Source organism: Monodon monoceros, unplaced genomic scaffold (assembly GCF_005190385.1).
Source record: "Monodon monoceros isolate NGI ecotype Baffin Bay Population unplaced genomic scaffold, NGI_Narwhal_1 Super_Scaffold_5, whole genome shotgun sequence".
Taxonomy (NCBI): Eukaryota; Metazoa; Chordata; class Mammalia; order Artiodactyla; family Monodontidae; genus Monodon; species Monodon monoceros.
The window spans coordinates 48,812,158-48,837,889 of NW_021703782.1; the positions used below are offsets into that span (position 1 = coordinate 48,812,158).

Here is a 25,732-nt window from a genome sequence, read left to right on the forward strand (position 1 = left end):
TTCCAAACTGTTTGATTACAGCAAGACCAATACTCAGCTCAATGACTCTGACGTGTTTTTCTCCACCATGATTCACCCTCCTGAACCAGAAGTGAGAAGTGGGATAGCCCATGAAATTTAGGGTAGCACATAACAGTGAATAGGCACTACAGCATGCCACACAGAGAGCTCTAAGCTTTCTAAAATCCCACATCCAAAGAACTCAAACTACAAATTCAACCACAGCGTAAGCAATAATATCAATCCCTTTATCAGAACAAACTAGATATCCTGAGTTAAATGGAGACAGAGTTGAACATTAGAGGATATACCGACATTTGTTACGGGAAAAGAAGGAGCATTTCAGCCAATGTGGTCAAAAATATGAACAACCAAAACAGAAGCAAGAAAGTTATGAAAATATATAATTTGTTTAGGAAGCCAAGAGTACTCTAATGTGGCTGAAGCAAGACAGACAGAGGGCCACCTGTCTGTATATAATACTGGGTCATTTGAAAATGATAAAGAGTTTAAATGTTATCCCATCATTACTTTCTTTGTCATTGTTACCTTTCTAACTCGGCAGCATTGATTTGGCTACCACTTCTTAGTATAACCCTGAGTTTCCATCTTTTTGGACAAGGAAAAAAATATTCATTTTCCTCAGTAACTAACATCGCTAAGAGTTGTGGAATATAACTGAAAGTGAAGTAGCCAAGTCTCTGGGGAAGGTATGTACGTGGAGAACAAGACAAAGAGGAAATAGGGTATTACTATAAACTTTATGCCCTCCCTCTTGGGGTTCCGAGCAAACTGCAGAGTAGGAGTATGTGCATCAACCAAATAAATCCATCCAACAAATGTCTACCGAGGCAAGTACTACTGTGGAATCTTGGCATGTAAAATGAAGTTAGCCTCAATGCACTCTCAATCTCTTGGCAGAGATAATACACATCAGATTTTGGTGTTATGATACAGATGCTAAACTAAGGAAACACACAGTTGGGAGGGGGAAGAATTCTGAATTTAGGTGGATGAAAAAGTAGGAAAAGATGGAACCATAGAAAGCATCACAGGCTGCAAAATTTCAGAGCTGACCATCACAGGATAATATAGGAATTTGTTAAGAGAATGAGCATTTCAGTCAACGTGGGTCAAAAAATAAACAGTCTGAACAAACGTAAGACACGGTGAAGATATATAATGTGTTTACGAAGCTGAGAGTACTTTACTGTGGCTGAAGCAAGACAAAGAGAGGGCAATGGCAATAGAAGAAGCTGGAAAAGTTAACATAGAGCCACAAAGAAAATGGCCTTAGATTACATGACATGAAGTTGGACTTTATTCTGAAAGCCACAGGGAGACATTGATTGCTTTTTAATAAATGGAGGGTGACAAGAGCAGATCAATACTTTAGAAAGATAAATTTGGTGATGGTGTGAAGGCTCGATTATTGGGGAATGGAGACAGAGTGATCAGGTTCAAAATGATTATAAAAGGGGTCTTTGGGGCTTCCCTGGTAGCACACCGCAACGAAGAGTAGTCCCCGCTCGCCACAACTAGAGAAAGCCTACGCGCAGCAACAAAGACCCAACACAGCCAAAAATAAATTTAAAAAATAAAAACAGGGCTTCCCCGGTGGCGCAGCGGTTAAGAATCCACCTGCCAATGCAGGGGACACGGGTTCGAGCCCTGGTCCAGGAAGATCCCACGTGCCACAGAGCAACTAAGCCCATGAGCCACAACTGCTGAGCCCGCGTATCACAACGACTGAAGCCTGCGCGCCTAGAGCCCGTGTTCCCCAACAAGAGAAGCCACCGCAGTGAGAAGCCCGCACACCACAACGAAGAGCCCCAGCTCGCCGCAACCAGAGAAAAGCCCACGCACAGCAATGAAGACCCAACGCAGCCAAAAATAAAATAAATTTATTTTTTAAAAAAGCGGGGGGAGTCTTTGAAATCATTAGATCTACCGATTATAAACCCTAACCCCACCTCCATCTAGGTAACATTGTTTTATGCACTTAAAAAAAAAAAAAAGAAAAACACCTGAATCAGTTTGAAAACACTCTGTAATTCAGACTTTCCACTAATTCATTTAGTTTTCCCAATTATTCCAAAGAACAGAGGTTTTATTATGTATAGCTTTGTTGTAAACAGTGTCTCCAGTTTTGAAATTTTATATCAATGCCACTAAAATTACTTTCATACAATTATCTCATGGCATGTAGTGAGAAAAAAAAAAACTGTTAAACATCCAATTTGACCCAATAAAGTAACTGCCATAGGGTTTTCTTTTTTATCCTTACCATTACAAGTTCTTCCTGTAATTCACTGCAACTTTTTTCATTATACTGGAGTCTCTTTGAAAGGTCTATAATTACTTTCTTCTGTTCCTCGATTTCTTCATTTAGTTTCTTGTTTTTGGAGAAATACTCTCTCTCTAATCTGAAAAGTTAAAGTGTCAGAGCAGGTTTTTCAAATATGCTTTTATCAGGTCCTATTATACAACTTTAACACAAGTCGCAGATGTATTATATACCATGGTTTCATGCCCAGAGGTTTTAAAGGTCACTTCTCATTTTTTCAAATAGAAAGAATTGTGCATTCTTAAATGAAAGACTCTGAAGGAATAATAGTTGAGGCCAAAAGATAACATGTAGAGGTGGAAGTTGAAAAAGTGGCATAATATGCATGTTATCTAGAAATACAAGGTTAAATATCAGAAGAAACAGCTATAAGAATTAAAATTGGTTGCTTCAAAGGAGCAGAAACTGGTCGTAGAAAGCAATGGGGTACCAAAATGTGGTTTTTCATGAGCTTAAAAGCACTATTTTACTTTTTAGATTATGTACAAGTGCTAACTTTATTAAAATCAAATTTTTATTTAAAAATTAGTAATCAGCAAATATAAAATTAAATGCACCTGGTATTTGGTGCTATTTTATAAATAAAGTCCAAGTTGAGTCCAGTGAAATGGTGAACAGCCCTTGCTGTCAGTAATCTCATGCACAACCCAAAAAAGTTGGCTCCTATGCTTCTGCCAACAGCCCCACCCAAGGGGAATGAGTAGGGCGGGAGTAAACTGAAGGTTCAAGGGAGCCCCAGTCTCTCTGAATCCAACAGAGAAGAGTCAGGACTTGACAGATGGAGGATTTTAGGCAAGAAAGGAAAGGGAGAAGAAGGAAACTTGTAGTTAAGAGCCGTTCTTTCCTACTGGATTCCCATTTTGTTGTTGTTGTTATTGTTGTTTAAGAGTTCAGCTAAGAATTTGACAACAGTACAGCTGTTTTAAAAAATAGCCATCTTCAGGCTATCTTTTACCAAGAATATAAACAATAATAGTGCCACAAGTTATAATACTGGGTTGGCTAAAAAGTTCATTCAGTTTTTTCAGTAATTTGGCTCTAGTACACCTTAGTTGTCTTTACCTTCATTCGAAACAATTTTGTTAGACTATATTGTGACAGCTGTCATATCAGCGTGCATTTAAAAAAACTTATCAAATTTGTTGAATTTTTGTGTAGCCATTTGGATATTGAAGATGGAAGAAAAAAAGCAAATTTTTGGCATATTATGCTTTATTATTTCAAGAAAGGTAAAAACGCAACTGAAACACAAAAAAAAGATTTGCACAGTGTATGGAGAAGGTGCTGTGACTGATCGAACGTGTCAAAAGTGGTTTGCGAAGTTTTGTGCTGGAGATTTTTCGCTGAATGATGCTCCACGGTCGGGTAGACCAGTTGAAGTTGATAGCAATCAAATCGAGACATTAACTGAGAACAATCAATGTTATACCACGTGGGAGACAGCCGACATACTCAAAATATCCTAATCAAGCACTGAAAATCATCTGCACCAGCTTGGTTACGTTAACCGCTTTGATGTTTGAGTTCCACATAAGTTAAGTGAAAAAAACCTTTATGACCGTATATCCCCACGTGATTCTCTACTGAAGCGTAACAAAAATGTTCCGTTTTTAAAACAAATTGTGACGGGTGATGAAAAATGTACAATAATGTGGAACGGAAGAGATCGTGGAGCAAGCGAAATGAACCACCACCAACCACACCAAAGGTCGGTCTTCATCCAAAGAAGGTGATGTTGTGTATACGGTGGGATTGGAAGGGAGTGAAAACCAAACAATTAATTCCAACAAGTACTGCTCTCAATTAGACCAACTGAAAGTGGCACTCAACGAAAAGCATCCGGAATTAGTCAACAGAAAACACATAATCTTCCATCAGGATAACGCAAGACTGCATGTTTCTTTGATGATCAGGCAAAAACTGTTACAGCTTGGCTGGGAAGTTCTGATTCACCCGCCATATTCACCAGACATTGCACCTTCGGATTTCCATTGATTTCGGTCTTTACAAAATTCTCTTAATGGAAAAAATTTCAATTCCCTGGAAGACTGTAAAAGGCACCTGGAACAGTTCTCTGCTCAAAAAGATAAAAAGTTTGGGGAAGATGGAATTATGAAGTTGCCTGAAAAATGGCAGAAGGTAGTGGAACAAAATGGTGAATACATTGTTCAATAAAGTTCTTGGTGAAAATAAAAAATGTGTCTTTTATTTTTACTTAAAAACCAAAGGAACTTTTTGGCCAACCCAGTACTTTTGTACTTCTTTTTATACTTTTGGTTGATGTATTTAGAAAAATAAAGAAGTCCCTAAATACTGAATGTAATAAAATAAATAAATTTAGATTCAGTCTGTTCAGTATCATATCCTTGACTAGCATTATTTTAAACTAAATTTAAACTTAAACTAGATGTAAGGATTATCAGGATCTTCTCCCTACCATTGCCCAACAATCAGTTAGTTACAACAGCTAATGAAGACCTGACACATTGAAGGGAATTCCCTGGCGGTCCAGTGGTTAGGTCTCTGTGCTTTCACTGCCAAGGGCACAGGTTCGATCCCTGGTGGGGGAATTAAGATCCCACAAGCCACTCAGTGCGGCCAAAAATTTCAAGTATAAAAAAAATTACTGAAAAAGTTTAGTTTTATACTGTAAGTTTTCAATGGAAAACAATTTATAACTAAGAAAATTTAATTAGAGGAATACAGAGAATATATATTCTTTCTAAAATTATACATTATACGTATTCGTTAAAATAGCCTGTTATTCAAATTCTTAGCTGAGTTCTTCAAAAGATATGTTTAATATATAATAATTTTACTTATTATATTATTATATGTAATATTTAATATATAATAATATATTAAATATATACATATATTCCATCTAATATATATGTATACATATGTATATTCCATCTACATATGTATACATATATATTCCACTGAAAATAGTTTCATGCAGGAATATTCACTGTTATGAAACTGTTGGCCAAAATTAAAACTCTAAAATACACACACAGCTTTTTCCTCCTGCCTTTTAATGAGATCCTGCCTAGATCTACCTGGAAGGAAACAAAAGTTTAAAACCCTTAACCACCTGCAAGGTTCAGGCAGCATTTCCTCTATAACCTCGTTATCACCAACTGCTAAATCAGATCTATCCAAAAGGTAAAACAATGTCCTACCCCAAAACTCACTGCTCTCAGAGTTGTAAATTAAAGGTATTATTTACCTTAAAGACCTAAAATATCAATTCTCCTTTTGAAATACATTATCCAAAACTTAGAACTACTTTGAAAAATTAATACTTGAGAGTTTGTGACTCTAAAAGATTTTAAAGACGATTCTGAAAAAGAATCAGACGTATAGGTAGAAAATGAAATAACTTATCCAATCATCCCTCATGTCATATCAGTCCTTCTCATACCACTGATAAATGGAAAGGAAGTGGCTGTCGTATGACATACAATGACAAGAAGGAGGGGATGGGGGAGAGAAGTCACAGAAACTATCAATGAGTCGTGGACTTTAATTACTACTTAATTTTTACTGTTTCTTGTTTATTTATTAATATTATTAGTAACTTTTATTATAGCACAGTTATATAGGGATGAAGAACAGATAAGGGACATTATATTAAAGCATTTAGGATTGTCAGCTGGTGCTTAGCTGTAATACATAATTAATATTTAGAACTGTTAGTTTGTGTTTATTGGAATACAAAACTTGAGCAAAATTTTTCAAGCACCAAAACACAAATAATAGCAAAACAAACATAAGGAAAAAATTTGCTCTGGAGTCCAATTTTAAAAGTGCATAGGTTAAAATCTTAGAGCTTAAACGTTAGCAATTATCTTAGAATTCCTCTAATCCAACCTTTGCAGAGCTCTCTTCTTCGGTATCCATGACAAAGAATCATCTACCCCCTGTTTCGAACTTTCCAAGGCAGAGAGTTCACTAGTTCCCCAAAGAAGCCTATTATTTCACCGCTGGAAAGCTTTAATTGTTGGGAGTACAGTCTGACTTCTTACAGTTTCACTAGTAGGTCATAATCATTACCTCAAAGCAACAGTAAAGAAGCCTGTACTATATGCTACATAAAGGCCCTTCAAACATATTTATATATAAATGTGCAGATTCAAGATATGATTCAAAGGAAATAAAGGAGCATAAGTCCTTAGAATAATGTTCACAGAATGTCATTTAAGTCATTCTGGAGGAAGCAAGAAAATTTAGTTAAGAATTACTCATTTAATGTATTATAAGCATTACTAATAAAGGTAATCACAGTTAAAGAGTTTTAAATTTTTTCAAACTTGTCTTTCAAGTGCCATCTTTATAATTCCTGCCATACTCACAACTCTAAATAATACTTTTCTTTAAATTAACTCACATCGTAAGTTAAATGAAGTATTTTAAAAGGAAACTATATTATAACTGTAAATGGAAAACTACTATCTGTCATAAATAAACATTAAAAATAAATACATAACTCTAATATATCAACCTATTATCGTGTCATGTACCAATGGTGGTACACATTTCATCCTCTGAGAGGAAATGGCTTAAAATGTCTACTATTGACTTATTTTGGGAAGCATATTAAATAGCTATAAACTTCTTAAAAAATTTCACAGAACTTTTCAGATGATAGACATTTGAACTGGAAAAGGTTAAAATCAATAGAAGTCAGAAAGATCCTGACTCTACACTTAGCTGTGTGTCCTTACCCTCATTAGGCCTCAATTTTCACATCTGTAGAACAGGGATAAAAAAGAGTAGCTACCTCATAGGGTGTTAGAAATTAAATAAAACCATGCAATGCTAGGTATGAAGTGAGCCACATACATGATAGCCCCAGTAGCAGTATTATTCCTACTATTATTTCTACAGTTTACGAATATCTCAAACATTACCCATCTCCCACATAGCCCATTTTAGGTGGCCTAGAAGTCAAGGCCTTAAAGATACTATATTACATCAGTAAATATAAAATATATTAATATATTTACTTTCTAGTATAAGAAAGTATTCCTGCATTTCTGAGACTCCTTGGAATTGCCATGATACTTCAAAATCCAACAGAGCATTTCCATATTTACCTAGTACTACACATTCATACTCATGTAGATTTCATAAACTCTTAATATTAATTTAGAGAGTTTTACAGTATAACACTTACATATTTAGTTTTGCAAAGCTCTCTTGTGCATTATGCTTTTCTCGTTCATATGCACTTTCAACTTCTTTGAATTCATTCTTGATTATTTCCAAATCAGCAACAGCTTCTGCTTGGCTGGCCTTTTCTACCTGCAAAGCTCCTTCAAGGTCTCGCATCCGTAACTACCAAATGACAGAAAAGTAATTAAAGCAAGAAAGGAAACACTAGCACCAATCTCAAATTGAGTAGAATACTTTATCAAACAGCAGATTATCATTCATCCAAACAAGTCTTTCTTTCTGTTTTTGGTTTAAAAAAGGAAAATAAACAAAGGGCAGTTTATTCCCTTTCTCAACATGTGTAATGGAAGAGAAGAGTGGAAGAATACAGACTCAACTGTGCTATGAAAAGGGACAGGCGGATACAATATAATGCGTCCCATCAAAGTGCCTAATTTTGATCTACTAACCCATTTGGACTTTTTTTTTATAAACATAATAAATTAAGTGGTTTTTGAAAACTAGAGGGAAGTATCCTTCCTCTCTTTTGAGAAACATTATTATATGAACATCTTTATAAGCCTAGCAAAGTTAACAGATCTTTTTATTCCTGGAGATTTCTTACTGTAGAAAAGCAAAATTTTTATTATCAAATAATACTATTGGGCTTCCCTGGTGGCGCAGTGGTTGAGAGTCCGCCTGCTGATGCAGGGGACACGGGTTCGTGCCCCGGTCTGGGAAGATCCCACATACCGCAGAGCAGCTGGGCCCGTGAGCCATGGCTGCTGAGCCTGCGCGTCCGGAGCCTGTGCTCCGCAACGGGAGAGGCCACAACAGTGAGAGGCCCGCTACCGCAAAAAAAAAAAAATCAAATAATACTATTTGACTAAAATATTTATGGGTGTAGTAATATGATATCTAGGATTTGCTTCAAAATAATCTGGGGGTGGTGGAGTAGAAGAGTGCTAATATTATAGATAAAACACAATTGTCCTGTGAGATAAGTCTTGAAGCTGAGTGATGGGTACACGGGGAGTCCATTTTACTATTCTCTCTACTTTTGCATGTACTTGAAATTTTACACAACAAGACATTTTAAAAACTAGATTCCCTGTATACGCCAACAGTAGAATAGATAAAGTGCATATCCATAAAAGAATAATTTGTAGCTATAAAAAGGCTACAAAATAACTTTTGAAAAGCAAGTTGTCTCTCTGTGTAGTGTTCTCTGTGTAGTGTTAATACATATTGGGAGAAGCAGAGTCCAGATTATTGTATGTGGTATGCTATATTTTAGGTAAACAAGTGGAAAAAATAAGGATAGACAGCAGGAAAGAGAGAACAATAGGAGAGACAAGAGTGAAAGCAAGAGTTCCCGATCGCCTCAATTTTGTTTTAATTTTTGAACTATGTGAATATTTTATCTTTTTAGAAAATTAAGTTAAGAATAAAAAAATAGCTTGCTAAAGCTCACAAAAGGAGGGCGGTAGGAAAAAAATGCTTCACACTAGATAGAAAATGGGGCTTTAGAACCGTAAGTCTCAGGTTTGAGTCGCAGCTCTACAAATCAACTTATATGCCCTTGGGCATATTAAACTCCAAAAGCCTGAGGTTCCTCATCTGTAAACAGTAAATACTAACAATAACAATAATAATAATAATATACAGACTCTACAGGGTGGCTACAAAGATCTAATGAGACAACATTTATTTAATATTAATATGTATTTAACATTAAATGTAAATATATAATAACTATTTAATAAGTGTTTAGATAAATATTTATTAGGCACTTAATATGTGCCAGGCAATGTAGTGCTCACGGTATATACAATCATCATGAAAATATACAGTCTCAGCTCTTGTTAGGAAAGGACAGACCATAAGAGAATATAGGCAAGTGCTTCCTGTCACAGAAGCAGGCCCAAAGGGCCATGAAATCAGAAAAAATCTATGAACTCTGTGTGACACAAGCTTCCCAGGGATGGCAAAACATAACCTGAGTTAGGAAAAATGAACTCACCAAAAAACGAAGCGTAGGAAATATGAAAATGTTTCATAAATTAATCCATACAAATAGTAATCACCAGAATTATTTCTAATTATCCAAAACTATTTTGGATTAATTGAAACACCTATTCTCTTACACTAAAGTAAGGAAGTAGAATAGATATGTAGACATAATACAACTTTGTACATTTTCAAATTTGGTCTTTTAAACTATTTTTCTTTGTTGTTATTATGTCTAAACCCAGTGTACAAGTAAAAATTAATAAGTCTAGGAAACATTTTCTTCTATCTACATTGGTATGTTCTTTCAGAAACTATGCACATTCAATCACAAATGATAAACCAATCCAACTGAAAGAAAAATAGACAAACAATTCCAAGTCACTCTTCTGAATCTACTTTCTCATTTTTATGACATAGCATCTAAACAAATTTAATAACAGAATACTTCAAACATATTTTTAACTCCCGTTTATAGTAAGATGGTGATTAATTACAACTCAGTAGTCTCATTTGCTTTTAAACTAGTCTGAAACTGAATTTTACTGGGTGTACCTCACTAAAAATATTTGTCAATATTTATAGATCTATGATTCAAATACACACTTTTGCTTTTTTCCTAAGTTATAGCACTAAGTTGGGTATCAAATATTAATTTTTAATTATATGAGTAAAAAATACACATGTAACATTTTCATTTTTATACCTATTAACTATATATTCCCAGTGATATAACTACAATGAAAAACTTAATTTTGAATTCTACTTCTTGCATGAATTTAAAACTTCAGCCTTATTGCCTATTAATGCCATTTTGGGTAATCCAATCATTTTTTTCTAAAAAAAAAAAACAAAAACAAAAAAGCTTAACTAAAAAAAAAAAAGCTTAACTTACGCAAATTTGCTTTACATATAGATGCACTCAAATACATGGGTCTGACCACCTAGAGGGGTGGGATAGGGAGGGTGGGAGGGAGGGAGATGCAAGAGGGAAGAGATATGGGGACATATGTATATGTATAACTGATTCACTTTGTTATAAAGCAGAAACTGACACACCATTGTAAAGCAATTATACTCTAATAAAGATGTTAAAAAAAAATACATGGGTCTGAGAATTTTGCAGGTAAAAGGCATTCATTAAAGATAAAAGTAAAAAACAATTATTTTAAAATTCTTACAAAGTTTGTTGCATCCTAGTTAAGACCTGTTTAAATAATAAAACTCTGCAAATTCTATTAATTAATTTTTAATATAGGGGAAAAGTCTAAGTCTTTTTTAAAAAACCAAATTAAATTATGGACTTATGGAACTTTATGTAAAACTATTTACAACAAAGGCTGAGGGTCAGACTTGGTCCATGACAGTAGTTTGCCAACCCCCAGTTAAAATGCCTTTGCTAACCTTAGGAGTTCCTTCTCATTCTCTAAGCCCTAGGGAAAAGGACGCTTTCCTTAGGATGCCTTCATTCAGTTCCCCTCTCAGATTTAATCCTTCTCTTTATTACGCTCCCATAGTACTTTAGTATTTAATATTTCTAACTATACATCAACATATATAGGTACACAGTATCTCTGGTAATGGAATTTTGAGTCCTAAAAGGAGCTCATTCACCTTTATGCCTTCAGCTCTTAATATAGTGACAGGTGATATGCACAGGATATGCACTCAATCAATGAAGGTGCATATTTTAAAATGTTTTCAGAAAGAAATTCATCCCAAGGTTGTTGATAAAAAGAACACTCTGATCAGCAGATCTTCCTGTAACGCACCAGATGGCAAACACATTGGACTTTGCAGAACGTGAGGTCTCTCTCGCAGCTACTCCACTTTGCCAAGGTAGCACAAAAGCCACCACGGACAAGATAAAACTTCATAAGCACGCTCAGTAGGTAAGATTCAGCCTGTGGGGTGTAGTGTGCCACCTCCTCTCTAATAGAGTAAAGACTATCTTCAACTATATCATTATAGTAAATAGAATAACGCGTGTCTTAACAACATGCTACCTGCTCTAAACGCACACCTTAGCTCTCTGAACATAATACTGTTTTTCCCAGCTTAATAAAACCCATTAAAAAAATGTTGTTCACATTTTACCTGAATAATTTCAGAATTAAATTTCGATTCCAAATGTGCTGCTCTCTCTGCTTCAATATCTTCTTCTAATTTCCTCACTCTTAGAGTAGTTGCCTGAAAACATTAAGTTTAAACATTGGAATTTAAATTGAATATAGGCCACTATATTGTAATTAACACTTTGGATTACTATAGCCTCATTTTTTCATTTGCAAGAGTATAAAAGTCATGTTGCAAAAATAATGCTCGGGAAGAATGCTCCAGAGCTTGTTTTCTTTTTCTTTATTCAGTTATACTTTACATGTAATAAATTACACATACTGAAATTGTATAACTTGGTAAGTTTTGTATATATACACCCACGAAATCATTGCCATAATCAAGACAGACAAATATTTCCGTTACCCCAGAAGATTCCTTGTGTCCCTTGATAACCCCGTCATCCAGTCCTCACCACCCCACCCCTAACCCCCAAGTAAACACTGATCTGCTTTTTTGTCACTATAGATCATTTCCTGTTTTCCAGAATTCAATATAAATTGAATCACACAGTGCATATTATTTATTGCCTGGCTTATTTCTCCCCACAAAATTATTTTGAGTTTCATCCATGTGGTTGCACATATCAATAGTTCACTTTTTACTGTTAAAGTGTTCCACTGTGTTGATACACCACAATCGGTTTATCAGTTCACCTACTGATGGACATTTGAATTGGATGCTATACAAAGGAATATATATAGGGCTATATATTAGGGCTATACAAAGGAATCTTCTATGAGCAATTATGTATAAATCTTTGTATGGACATACACTTTCATTTCTCTGGGATAAATAGTGAAGGACAGAATGACTGGGTCAGGTGGTAGGCGTATGTTTAATGTTTTATGAAACTGACAAACTGTTTCACAAACTGTTTCCAATTTCATGCATCTTCACCAACACTTGGCATGGTAGTCTTTTGGGTTATTTGGGGGCGAGGGTTAGACATTCAAATAGGAATGTAATGGTATCTCATTTTAGTTTCAATTTTCATTTTCCTAATAACTAATGACATTGAGCATATTTTCATGTATTTATTTACTATCTGTATATCTTTTCTGGTGAAGTTTCTGCTTAAATCTTTTTCTCTTTTTTTTTTTTTTTTTTTTGCGGTACGCAGGCCTCTCACTGTTGTGGCCTCTCCCGTTGCGGAGCATAGGCTCCGGACGCGCGGGCTCAGCGGCCATGGCTCACGGGCCCAGTCGCTCCGCGGCATGTGGGATCTTCCCGGACCGGGGCACGAACCCGTGACCCCTGCATTGGCAGGTGGACTCTCAACCACTGCCCCACCAGGGAAGCCCCTTTTTCTCATTTTTTAATTGGGTTGTTTGTTTTTTTATTATTGAATCTTGAAAATTCATTATATAATCTGGATACAAGTCATTTTTTGGGTACGTAATTTGCAAATATTTACTCCCAAATATTGTCTACAGCTTGTCTTTTCATTCTCTTAACGTTAGTATCTTTCATATAGCAAAAGTTTTTGTTATGACAAAGTCTAATTTATTAGTTTTTCAAGCTGGAGTCAGCCCCGCCACACCTAGAGTCCTGTCTGTCAAATATAGATAGTTCAACAGTGAAAGAGAAAGACAATAGTAATTTAATTTCCTTTCTTAGATAAAATTTGGGCAAGAAATGTTTCTATTCGTTATACTTACTCTGTCATTTAGCCTTAGCTAAAGTTTTTTTTTTTTTATGCTCGGCTTGATTAATTTGATTTTTCCTCTTTTCTCCCGCCATTTCTTTTTTGCATACAGACAGAGATGGTAATGTATCACATTACATCAAGGGGAATAAATAAAAATAGGATAATCCAAAAACTAATCAAGTGGTCTGTGGATAAGTAAGAAATGACTACACTTTTCCTTGAGCAAAACATATTCCTATAAGTCTGCTACAGTGCAGAGCATAAACACAAAAAAGGTGAAAAAAACCCAAGTGCCCATCAACTGATGAATGGATAAACAAAATGTGGTATATCCATACAATGGAATATTATTCAGCCATAAAAAGGAATTAAGTACCAACACATGCCACAACATAGATTAACCTTGAAAATATATGTTAAGCGAAAGATACCAGACACAAAAGACCACATATTAAGTGACTTCATTTATATGAAATGGCCAGAATAGGCAAATCCATAGAGGTAGAAAGTGTATGAGTGGTTTCCAATAGCTGGGGACAGGGGAAGGAAGGAATGAGCACTAACTGCTAATGGGCATAAAGTTTCTTACTGGGGTGATAAGAATGTTCCAGAATCAGATAGTGGCAATGGTTTCATAACCCTGAACTGCATACTTTAAAAGAGTGTATTCAATACTATGTGAACTATATCTCAATAAAAAATAAAAAGAATCCCTAAGTGTAAGAACCAATGACATTTCAAAGAAGTGACCACCACCTATGTCAAGCTTCTTCATTTCTATTGAGAAGTTCCTCTCAGTGCTGACTTTGAATCCTAGAACAAGGGATCCCCACTGGTTGTAGGTACGAAGATGATACATACTAGATCAGAAAAATTCTTAATGGTCAGCCAGATTAAAATGAGTATTACCCTAGGTAGGGCCAATACTAGTAAAAAAAAAATTTTTTTTAATGTAATGCCACAAGATGAAGTTCCTGTCCTTGAAGAACTAAAGTCAACTTTCTCAATATTCAAAATACTTGTGTTAGGTTCTGCAAGTCAGAAGTCTAACCAGTGTCAAGGAAATAACCCATAGACATTGAGAATAAAGGATCAAAACAGGCAAAAAGCTGATAAAGGGCAAATAGAAGAAACCAGTCTAATAATGTTAATATATTCTTTCATATTCCAAAAGGCATTTACATAGTTTTATCAAAATAAGTGTTATTTTATTAAAATACAGAATATTCAGTGATTCCATGATAAAAGAGGCAAAATTTTCATTTTTCATGTACATGTTGTCATATTAATCAATTTATCTGATTTCACTCCGAAAGTCACAAAGACTTTTTTTTTCTGCCTAAACCAAAATCAAACGGGTTGAAATAATAAACCAGAGATCCCACCTTTATTTCCATACCTTCCTGTTTTAAATGAAATGTCCAGAAGAAAACAAATTTATAAACTGTTTATTAATTACTAAAACAATAATCAGTAAGGACAGAAAAAAAAATCTTCACATATTTAAACAAATTTCTTCAAGAGTGTGTTTTGTTGACATAATTAAAGCCCTCCTAATAAATATTTTTTAATAATATTCTAGTCTGGTGAATTAATTCTTATCTCCAGCAGAGGGTGCTAGAGGAACATCAACTTGCTGTTCACAAATATTTTCCTCCAATATCACCTAAGAGAACTAGTACAACAATCATTATCTCCAATCCTAATATAATCAACATAGCAAGAGCAGAAAGCATAAGAGAATTCAGATTAAAGTACAAAATCCAAAACAAATTCATATATACCCCCGGCCAATTTAACTATATATAAATTTGCCTGTAGTACAAGGATTACACTATATACTGTCTGTTCCCTAATACTATGAACATCAGAGTTCTTTATGTGACACAAAATGATCACATATTTTATCATTTATTAGCTGGCTGTCACGTCCTTTCTGACTGCAATATACTGCCAAGAGATTTTTATTCCAGTAAATTCTGTGTTCATTGTACCCAAATTTTTTTATTTTTATTCCAGTAAATTCTGTGTTCATTGTATGGGTACAATTTTTTTTATTTTATGATTTGTATCTCACTAAATCACAATAAGCCCAGTTAGATAGTCTACTCCACTTAAGAAAAGTGAGTGTTCATTCTTTGAAGAAGGTAACATAGAAAACATTATTTTATCATAACACAGGGCATGAGCCGCCAACTCCAATTCACAAGCAGAACTAATGAAACACATCCAGACCACATTTGTTCTCCACACCACATCTGCTCCCATGGCTTCCATGGGCCTGTTCCAAAGTTTCACAAAAATTATGAAAACATATGTGTTCAAGGAATTTGCTGAGACACTGGGCAAAAGCAGCTCCTACTACATTCTTGCCTCCTCAAATAGAATATGCCCAGCCCAGAGGATATACATGAACTTAAAGGGATTAGTCAAGCAGAAAAACCTTGATATATGAAATTTAGCCCACTAAAATGGACATCAAGAAAAATAAGGGAGGAAATATCACACAAGTACCTACCAATCAAAGACTTCTCAGTAGTGTGTTAGGTAGTACTGTTTCCAAAACAGTTGTACAAAGTTTACCCCAGAATATCAATAGCTGTATAAATAGGAAGTGGTTGTTTATTTAACTATTGTTCCAGATTTTATCACCTGATATTTCCCATTAATGAAAACTCTTACAAGTAACCAATATAGTAATAATCCATCTTCAAAAAGATGATTCTAAGGGACTGATTAATTCTATAATGGTTATTTTAGTGGTAAGTATATGTATTATATTTTAGTGGTTGTAAATAATATATTAAATGTGTGTTAACAATTAATGACAATTAACTACAATCCTTATTCCCTACCTGTGTGGGAGAAAACAAGAGTAGTTACTATACTTGGAGCTCTTAAACTGAAGATCTCAAAAGTATTTTTTGTTAACAAAAAAGATATCTTAGAGAGTCAGAATCTCTAAGGAACAGAATTTACAAGCCACAAATTCTGTTTGGCATGGTAATAAATTAATTTAGCATCTTTAAAATCATCTTTACCTTTTCTAGCAGTAAAAAACTTCAGTATTTAACAAAATTTTTAATGAACTTACAGTTTTAAAATCCATTATGAACATAAATACAAAAATGTATAAAACTTATAAGCACAGTAGTATAACCCAGGTGACTTATTTACCTTTTATAGTTGGTAATCAACACAAACAGGTGTTTAAAAATCATTCCTACAAACACATGATGGCTTTAAAAAGATGATTCATATGCGGTTGCTTCACAGACAATACAAAAGGTGAGAATCATTTTTCTTTTCCTTTTTCACTTGGGTATGGTATATGTATAAGTAAAAAACTACATTCTACCCTTCTTTACGTTACCATAATATAGAATATGACTGACAGAAGCAATTCAGAATTTATTTTCAAAGACTGCTCTCTCTCCACTGTAATCTTCACAAGATTCTTCAGTTCACTCAGAATTAGGTTTGCATCTTCTCTTTTCTCTTTTCTTATTGAGTTAAACTTATTTCCCATGATTAAAAAAAAAAACAAAACCTCCCCTAGTTGTAAAGAGGTTTATAAAAGCCACGGATATTTCTTTTTCCAGTTCACTTTTCCCTTGGTTCTCTGGTATCCAGCACCACATTTAGAAAATTGGATTGGGAATTTGTTATTTTTTTAATCTAAGAAAACATTGATCCATGTTAAGATGATTAAGCCACACAATGGTCTATAGCATATCAGATTTTTTTTAATTTTTATACACACACACACACACACACACACACACACACACACACACATATATAAACTTCTTTGGCCCAGGCACATAAAGAAATCACCTCTTCATGAAATGTAACTGTTGAAGCTTCATTAAAATTTAAAACATTTATTAGGCTAAACGTCTATTAGTTGCTTTAGTCTGATATTACTGACATTAAATAATGTGTTCTATTAAATTAAAATTTTAACAATTTTCCTCTTTATTATTATCTTATTTTATATTAATCCTTTTTAAAAAATACCAATGATGATTATAAGCGCCTAGAATTACTAGTACTTAATGTCTCCACAACTGAATGTTAAACTACATAAACTGCTCTCTAGGAATTTAACTTCTCCTTGATTATGTCATCACCCGGTCAAAGAGCCAATACAAAAATACATTCACTTAAATATAAAGCAAAAATTTGTAAGGTGTCTAAACATGAAGAATTGTAGGTAAGTCACAGGACTATACTTGTCCACTTAGAAAATTCTTATAAATAGAATAAAACTAGACACTCTGGACACCCTCAAAGCTTCAAATTCCCCCAAAGCAGAGACCTGGTATTATCAAAAGTATTTACAGAGTAGCTAAGAAAGAACTCAACATAAAACTAGTCTAAAACAATTTTATATTTACAACATTAATCAATTAAAAAAAAAGAAATTGGGGTAAGTAAGTATTTCACAAGAAAATAAATCAATACTGAGTTATCCAAAAACAAATCCTAAAGTTTAGGCATTAGACACTACCTCAATTGAGTCAAAAGTGACTTATCAAGAATCTTATCAACAAAAATCACTGTTACCTAGCACTTCTTCATACCTATAAGGCAATTAAAATGTTTTTAGTGATGATCATAGAGTTTTATAGCATCCTAAAGTGACTTCTAAATGATCTTTTTAAATTCTAAGTATATTCAGAACTTTATTCTAATCCTTTTCTAATAGGCCATCCACAAACCACATGATATTAAAAATGATGATGCACTCCTGAATTTTCTGGCCTGAAAAAATGTTCAGCACAAATGACAAATAAGCTAAAAATATTACTTGGAATATAATCTCACTTTTAAATTTCTTTCTCTAACCTCATATAAAATTAGACCATATGTGGTAAGCGTATGAGTAATTTATCTTTGTCAAGTTCAAGTTCATAATCTGGCATTATTACTGAGAGTTCCTATACACTCCACACCCCGTTTTCCCTATTAAAACATCTGACAATCATATAACACAAAGAACCCATTAAAAATGTATAATGGATCTGAATAACTATTTCTCCAACGATATACAAATGGCCAATAAGCACATGAAACGATATTCAGCATCATCAGTCATCAGAGAAATGCGAAGCAAAACCACGGGATACCATTATACACCCACTAAAGTGGTTATAATTAGAAAGACTAATAATAACAAGTGTTGGTGAGGATCTGAAGACACTGGAACCCTCATGCATTGCTGCTGGGGATGTAAAATGGTGCCTCCACTATGCAAAACAGTGTGACAGCCCCTCAAAAAGTTAAACATAGAGATATGTCACCTAGCATGCCCACTCCTAGGTGAAACTGAAAACATGTCCACACAAAAACTTGTACACAAATGTTCATGGAGGCATTATTCATGATAGCCAGAAAGTGAAAACAGCATAAATGTCTATCAACTGATGAATGGATATACAAAATGTGGTCTATAATACAATGGGAGATTATTTAGTAATAAAGAGGAATGAAGTGCTGATACATGATACAACATGGATGAATCCTTAAAACATCCTGTTATGTGAAAAAAAATCACCAAAGACCACATATTGCATGATTCCACTAATATGAAATGTTCAGAACAGGCAAATATACAGAAGCAGAAGTAAATTAATGTTTTTTTAGGGATGAGAGGAATGGGGAAACAGGAGAGTGACAGCTAATGGGTGTGGGGTTTCTTACTGAGGTGATGAAAACATGCTCCAATCGACTGTAGTGATAGCTGTACAACTCTGTGAATATACTAAAAACCACTGAATTGTACCCTATAAACGGGTGAATTTGTAGCATGCAAATTATATCTCAGTAAAGTTTGGGTTTTTTTTAAATCATCAGTATGAAGAGTTTAACCTGCAGGCATCCACCTCCACCCTAATTAGCCTACAACTACCCCCCCACCAACCACTACACAAACTCACAAACTGGAGGTTTATTATCTGGAAAGTGTCACTCTGAAGCCAAGGTTGGACATAGAGATACATGGGGTGGGCAGAGCAGGGGTAGGGGGGTTGGTGTACAAGACTGAAGCCAGGGGAAATTCTGTATACTGAATAGTATGAAACAGATTTTTCCTCCATTTCTTTCTTCCATTTAATAACCACCAAAGAGGAAACTAGCAGGTCACTCCTTGTAGAAACAAAGAGAAAAGTCCTATGGATTGTAACATTTGACCACTTTCCAATGAAATATTTGGCACATCTCATCACTCTACAGTAAGGTTTCCCTAAGGCCAATACTTACATTCAACTGCCTACTCAACATCTCCACATGGATGTCTAACGGGCATGTCAAATTTAACATCTCTAAAACCAAACTCCTCATCTCTCCCGAATTTACTCCACTTGCATTCTTGGCCAGGTTGAGTAAATGACAGTGCCATTCCCCCAAAGGCTCAAGCCAAAATCTTTGGCATTATCTTTTACTCCTTCTTTTTCTCTCACAAGCCATGTCCAATAAATCTGCAAATCCTACTGGTTCTATCTTCCAAAACACATACAAATCTGACTACCTCCTCTACCACTACTTTGGTCTAAAGCACCATAATCTCTCATGTAATTACTTTAATAGTTTCCTAAATGGCCTCTTACAATCTGTCTTTAAAGGAGTAAACAGAATGATGCTTTTAAAACAAATTAGAGGGGACATGTCACTCCTCTGCTTAAAACCTTTCAATGGCTTTCCATCTCAGAAAGAAAGCCAAAGTTCTTACAATGAACTCCAAAAGACCTTCAAGACTCTATAACATCTGCCTACCATTCTCTACACCCTACTAGTCTCTCTCTTGCTCAATCCATTTCAATCACAATGGCCTACTTGCTATTTCTCAAACTTTCCAAGCACACTCGCATCTCATGGCCTTTACACTTTCTATTCCTTCTACCTAGAATCTCTTCCTCCAGATAGCCACATGGCTCAATCCCTTTCTTCCTTCAGGTCTCTGCTCAAATGCCATCTTATCAAGTCAGGTTTCCTTGACCACTAACACAAGAAGGTAACCATTCCACCCCACCATTTATTACTCCCCTCGTCTCCTTTATTCCTCTCCATAGGGCTTATCAAATTCTATTTCGTTTCATGTGTGATTCTCCCTGGCAAGAGTGTCAATTTCAAGAGGGAAGAGGCTTTGTTTTGTTCACTGCTATGCCTCAAACACCCAAAAGTGTGCCTGACACTCTCGAGGTTTTCTGAATAAACAAATGAATACAGTAGTCATAATATAGGATCAGGAGGCTATAAAAATGGTACAGAGAACAAGAGCCCTCAGAAACTAAAAAGAAAACATAAAATATTCAATTAGAAGATTAGAAAAGTCAAGTAAATCTCCCACGAACCAACAACAACAAAAATACAAAGAGAAAGACAACAAAAGGTAAGAAAAGCAAAACATCAACCAGTTGGCCTACCAACTGAACAATTAAAAACCCAAGAAAGAGAGAATAAAAAAACCCTGAGCAGGAAATTATGAAGAAATAACACAAGAGAATTACACAAAATAAAGATCATGAGTCTCCTAACTAAAATGGCCACCAAATGCCCTGCACATTGAACACAAAAAAAATCTATACTAAGAATCATTGTTTGTCTTTGATGTTCTGAAATTTTATAGTTAGTGGGAACTCTACAGCAGAAATAGCTTGGTGTCTTCACAAATACAAGGGAAAAAGAAAGCTATAGGTGGAGAACCTATAGATTGAGAGACTTAAGAGACATATCAACCAATTATAATGTGTAGACCTACTAGGGATTCTGATTCAAACAAACTGTAATCATACATACATTTTTATGCCATAAATGTAGCAATATGATATTTAAATAATATCTGGATATTTGATTATGTTAAGTAATTACTGTTAATTTAAGTTTGATATTGATAACGTGGTTCTAAATAAAAGGCCCCTTAATTTTTAGAAATCACAATGAAATATTTATGGTTAAAATGATACGATGCCTGGGATTTGTTTTAATATAATATGGGAAGAAGGAAAGTGAATAGGGGTATGAATGATTCAAGATAACCCACAAATGAATTTTTTTTTTTTTCTGCGGTACGCGGGCCTCTCCCTGCTGTGGCCTCTCCCGTTGCGGGGCACAGGCTCCGGACGCGCAGGCTCAGCGGCCATGGCTCACGCGCCCAGCCGCTCCGCGGCATGTGGGATCCTCCCGGACCGGGGCACGAACCCGTGTCCCCTGCATCGGCAGGCGGACTCTCAACCACTGCGCCACCAGGGAAGCCCTAAATGAAAAATTTTTGAAGCTGGTGATGGGTACCATTACTGTACTATGCTGTCTACCTTTTTTAATATTTAAAGTTTTCTATTTAAAAAAAAGTGAAAAAAAAAGAAAAGGGAACCCTCATGCACAATGGGTGAGAATGTAAACTGGTACAACCACTATGGAAAATAGCATGGAGAGTCCTCAAAAAATTAAAAATAGAAAAATAAAAAAATAAAACTACCATATGATCCAGCAATCCCACTTTTCGGTATTTATCCAAAGAAAACAAAAACACTACTTAGAAAAGATATATGGGGCTTCCCTGGTGGCGCAGTGTGCCCCGCAACGGCAGGGGCCACAGCAGTGAGAGGACCGCGTACCGCAAAAAAAAAAAAAAAAGATATATGCACCCCTATGTTCACTGCAGCATTATTCACAACAGCAAAGCTATGGTAGCAAACTAGGTGCCCACCAACAGATGAATGGATAAAGATGTGAGATATATATATATGATATATATATATATATCATACATATATCATTTTATATATATATATAATGCAATATTACTCATCGATAAAAAGAATGAAATCTTGATATTTGCAACAACATGGATGGACCTAGAGGGTATTAACCTAAGTGAAATAAGTCAGACAGAGAAAGACAAATACTATATGATTTCACTTACATGTGGAATCTAAAAATGCAAAACAAATGAACAAACATGACAAAACAAAAACAGTTACAGCTACAGAGAACAAACATGTGATTGTCAGAGGGTAGGGCATGGGAGGGGAAGAAAGATACAGGTGAAGGAGATTAAGAGGTACAAACTCTCAGCTGCAAAATAAATGAGTCACAGGTATGAAATGTATAGGGTAGGGAATATAGCCAGTAACTAGGTAATATTTTTTGTGTGTTGACAAATCATAACCAGACTTACGGTGATCATTTTGAAATGTATAGAAATATCAAATCACTATGTTGTGTAATAGGAACTCACATAGTGTTGTAGGTCAATTATACTTCAAAAACAATCAACCTCATAGAAAAAGGGATCAGATTTATGGTTACCAGAGGCAGAGGGGTGAGGGGAGGGGTAACTGGATGAAGGCGGTGAAAGGTACAAACTTCCAGTTATAAAATAAATAAGTACTACGGATGTAATGTATAACATGTTATACATAATTAATACTGCTGTATGTTATATATGAAAGTTGCTAAGAGTTATTCCTAAGAGTTCTCATCATAAGAAAAAACTGTTTTTTTCTGTTTCTTTTATTTTTTATCTATATGAGATGATAGACGTTCACCAAACTTATTTTCATAATCACTGCATGATGTATGTAAATCAATAATTATGCTCTATACCTTAAGCTTATACAGCGCTGTATGTCGATTATATCTCACTAACTGGAAGAAAAAAAGTCTTAAAAAAAAAAAGAGGGCTTCCCTGGTGGCGCAGTGGTTGAGAGTCCGCCTGCCGATGCAGGGGACACGGGTTCGTGCCCCGGTCCGGGAAGATCCCACATACCGCGGAGCGGCTGGGCCCGTGAGCCATGGCTGCTGAGCCTGCGCGTCCAGAGCCTGTGCTCCACAACGGGAGAGGCCACAACAGTGAGAGGCCCGCGTACCGCAGGAAAAAAAAAAAAAATAGAGAAACAGGAAGACTTTCAGAGAGGAAGAGTGAGAAAAGGGTCACCACAAGGGAACACAAACAAGAATAACATCAGGCCTCTCAACAGCAACAGAAGAGACTGGGAACGAGGGAGGCAAGGCCTTTAAATTCTGAAAGAAAGAATTCCATCCTAAAATTCTATATTCAGCCAAATTCTATATACTTTAATACTTTATTGATTAAAAAAATCATGTTCAGATAAGCAAGATCAAATAAAACTTAGCTCCCATACACCCTTTCTTTAGAAGCTACTAGTCTATGTACTCCAACGAAGTGAAGAAGGCAAGAGACCTAAGAAACTGAAGATGCAACAGAGGATAATGAAAAAGTCCCCAGGTGACAGCTATGCCATATGCCTAGAAAGCAATGAGGAGATGGAACAGGAGAGAGTCCCAGAAGAACACGATAATTTTCTGAGAACAGACCCTATAAAGCAGCCAAACAGAATTCCTTCAAGGTTTTAAAAATTTACACACCCACCATCACCAGTGCTGGGTACTATCATTTTCTTTAATCTTATTATTTTGAGTGTTACTGTCTTTCTTACATTATGGTGAGGTGGAGCATTTTTCCTATGTTTGTTATGCATCTGAAATTATTCTTTCATATCTTCTTTGATTTACTTAATAGATTTTTTCATAAAGACCTTCTCCTTTCTCTTATCAAATAGTAGGGGATTCAGAGAGACAGAAATATATTTACCCTTTGCTGTACATATTTTTCTCATTTGGTTGTCTTTTTATTCAAAGTGGGGATTTTACTTACATATGACTTTAATCTCTCCTAGTCAAAGCTATAAATCCATTCCTAAATATTTTGTTCCTTGGTTTTTATGATTAGTAGTAAGTCATAATGACTCAGAGAGCAGAAAAAATTAAACTACATTTTCTTCTTATTTTATCATTGTTTTTAATATTTCACTCTTTTTAATCCAACTGGAATTTATTTTAGAATATAATGTAAGATAGGAATCTAATTTTATTTTGTCCCAAATAGTTAACCAATCATTTCAACATGATTCACTGAATAATTTTTCCTATCCTTACTGATTTAAAATGATATACTCTACAAGTCTACTACTGACCTTTCAATTCTGACACTGAAAGTCTGGTCTTAGAGGTATTGTACTTTTTGGCCACTCAACAATCTTTCCCCTTCTCTTTTTACCAGCACCCTAATTTCTATATAAGAATTTATTTGGGGGACTTTAATTTTAGCATAATTAGAGGAATTTACTTGGGGCAAATTACCTCTTTCAATCAAATGTTCTCTTCCAGATTAGAATCCTGACCAAAGTTACAAAAAGAATAAAAACTATCGGTACCAATTCACCTCCGCTTCATCCATCATTTCTGCTACCAAGAACTCTGGAGATGCTCTGGGACTCATATGATTTCTAAGCTGATTCCCCAACATTCCTTGTGATTCTGTGGATATGATTCCCATATTCTTCCACTGAATTCTCTATTTATGTTAACCAAAGTCAGTTTCTGTTGCATACAACCAAAAAAACACAATTGATATATTACTGAAGTTTTATAATCTGTACTAACTTCTGGTATAGTAAGTACCCACTCATTACTCTTACCAAAATGTTTTATAGATCCTCATGTGGATGAACTTTAGAATCTGTCTTCCCAAGATAATTCCACTCAATCTTTGATTGGAACTGCTTTAACCCATAATATAATCTAGGGAGGATTCATAACTTTACACTGTTAAGGGTTCCCAAAATGTCTCATCATTTTCTTTTAAGACTCTCAGTTAAATTTCATAATTTTTAATGTATTTGTTGTTAACTGTATTCCTGTTTTTGTCACTATGGTGACAAAAACTTTTTTAGTATCTTATTCTCTGATTATTACTGGTATATTAGAGTGTAAACATAACTGCTATATATTATTTTCTTCTTGACCTCCTTATTGAATGTTCTTACTAGTGTCAATAATTTCAAAGATGATTTTCTTGACCACTTAGGGTTATTAGCATACCATCTGAAAATAATCAGAATCATACCCCCCTTCTTTCCAAAAATTATAATTTTTTATCACTGTTCTTGCTTTTATATATTTCTTTGGCTAAAATTCTCAGCACATTGTTAACTGACAGAAGTGAGTTTAATGAGAGTACCTCCAGCATTTTATCATTAAATACTCTTTATAAATGTTTATTTACTTTATAAGAATTATAAATTATGTTTAAGACAAACTTCTTTATCTATTGAAATACTTAATTCCCCACAAAGCAAAAGAAAATTTTTTTTAAAAATTAACAAATAAATTAGCTATCTCTCAAGATTAAAGTGGTTATCAGTATCATTTACTCACAAAAATCATATTTTTTCATTTGTAAACTAATGCTCCTTTCCCATTTAAAGTCTAACCTGGGGACTTCCCTCATGGCACAGTGGTTAAGAATCTTCCTGCCAATGCAGGGGACACAGGTTCAAGCTCTGGTCCAGGAAGTTCCCACTTGCTGCAGAGCAACTAAGCCCATGCACAACAACTACTGAGCCTGCACTCTAGAGGTCGCA

The 25,732-nt window shown here is 35.0% G+C and overlaps 1 protein-coding gene across 8 annotated transcripts in view; it reads right to left on the minus strand.

Annotated features, from left to right (window-relative positions):
• CCDC171 (coiled-coil domain containing 171) overlaps positions 1–25,732 on the minus strand; it is a 359,296-nt gene that overhangs the window by 264,337 nt on the left and 69,227 nt on the right. For all 8 annotated transcript variants that reach the window (XM_029203361.1, XM_029203357.1, XM_029203362.1 and 5 more), the window contains 3 exons: positions 11,615–11,707; positions 7,530–7,690; positions 2,288–2,426 (listed from right to left, as the gene is read on the minus strand). In XM_029203361.1, coding sequence (XP_029059194.1) covers positions 2,288–2,426; positions 7,530–7,690; positions 11,615–11,707 — 393 coding nt within the window. The remainder of the gene's footprint in view (positions 1–2,287; positions 2,427–7,529; positions 7,691–11,614; positions 11,708–25,732) is intronic.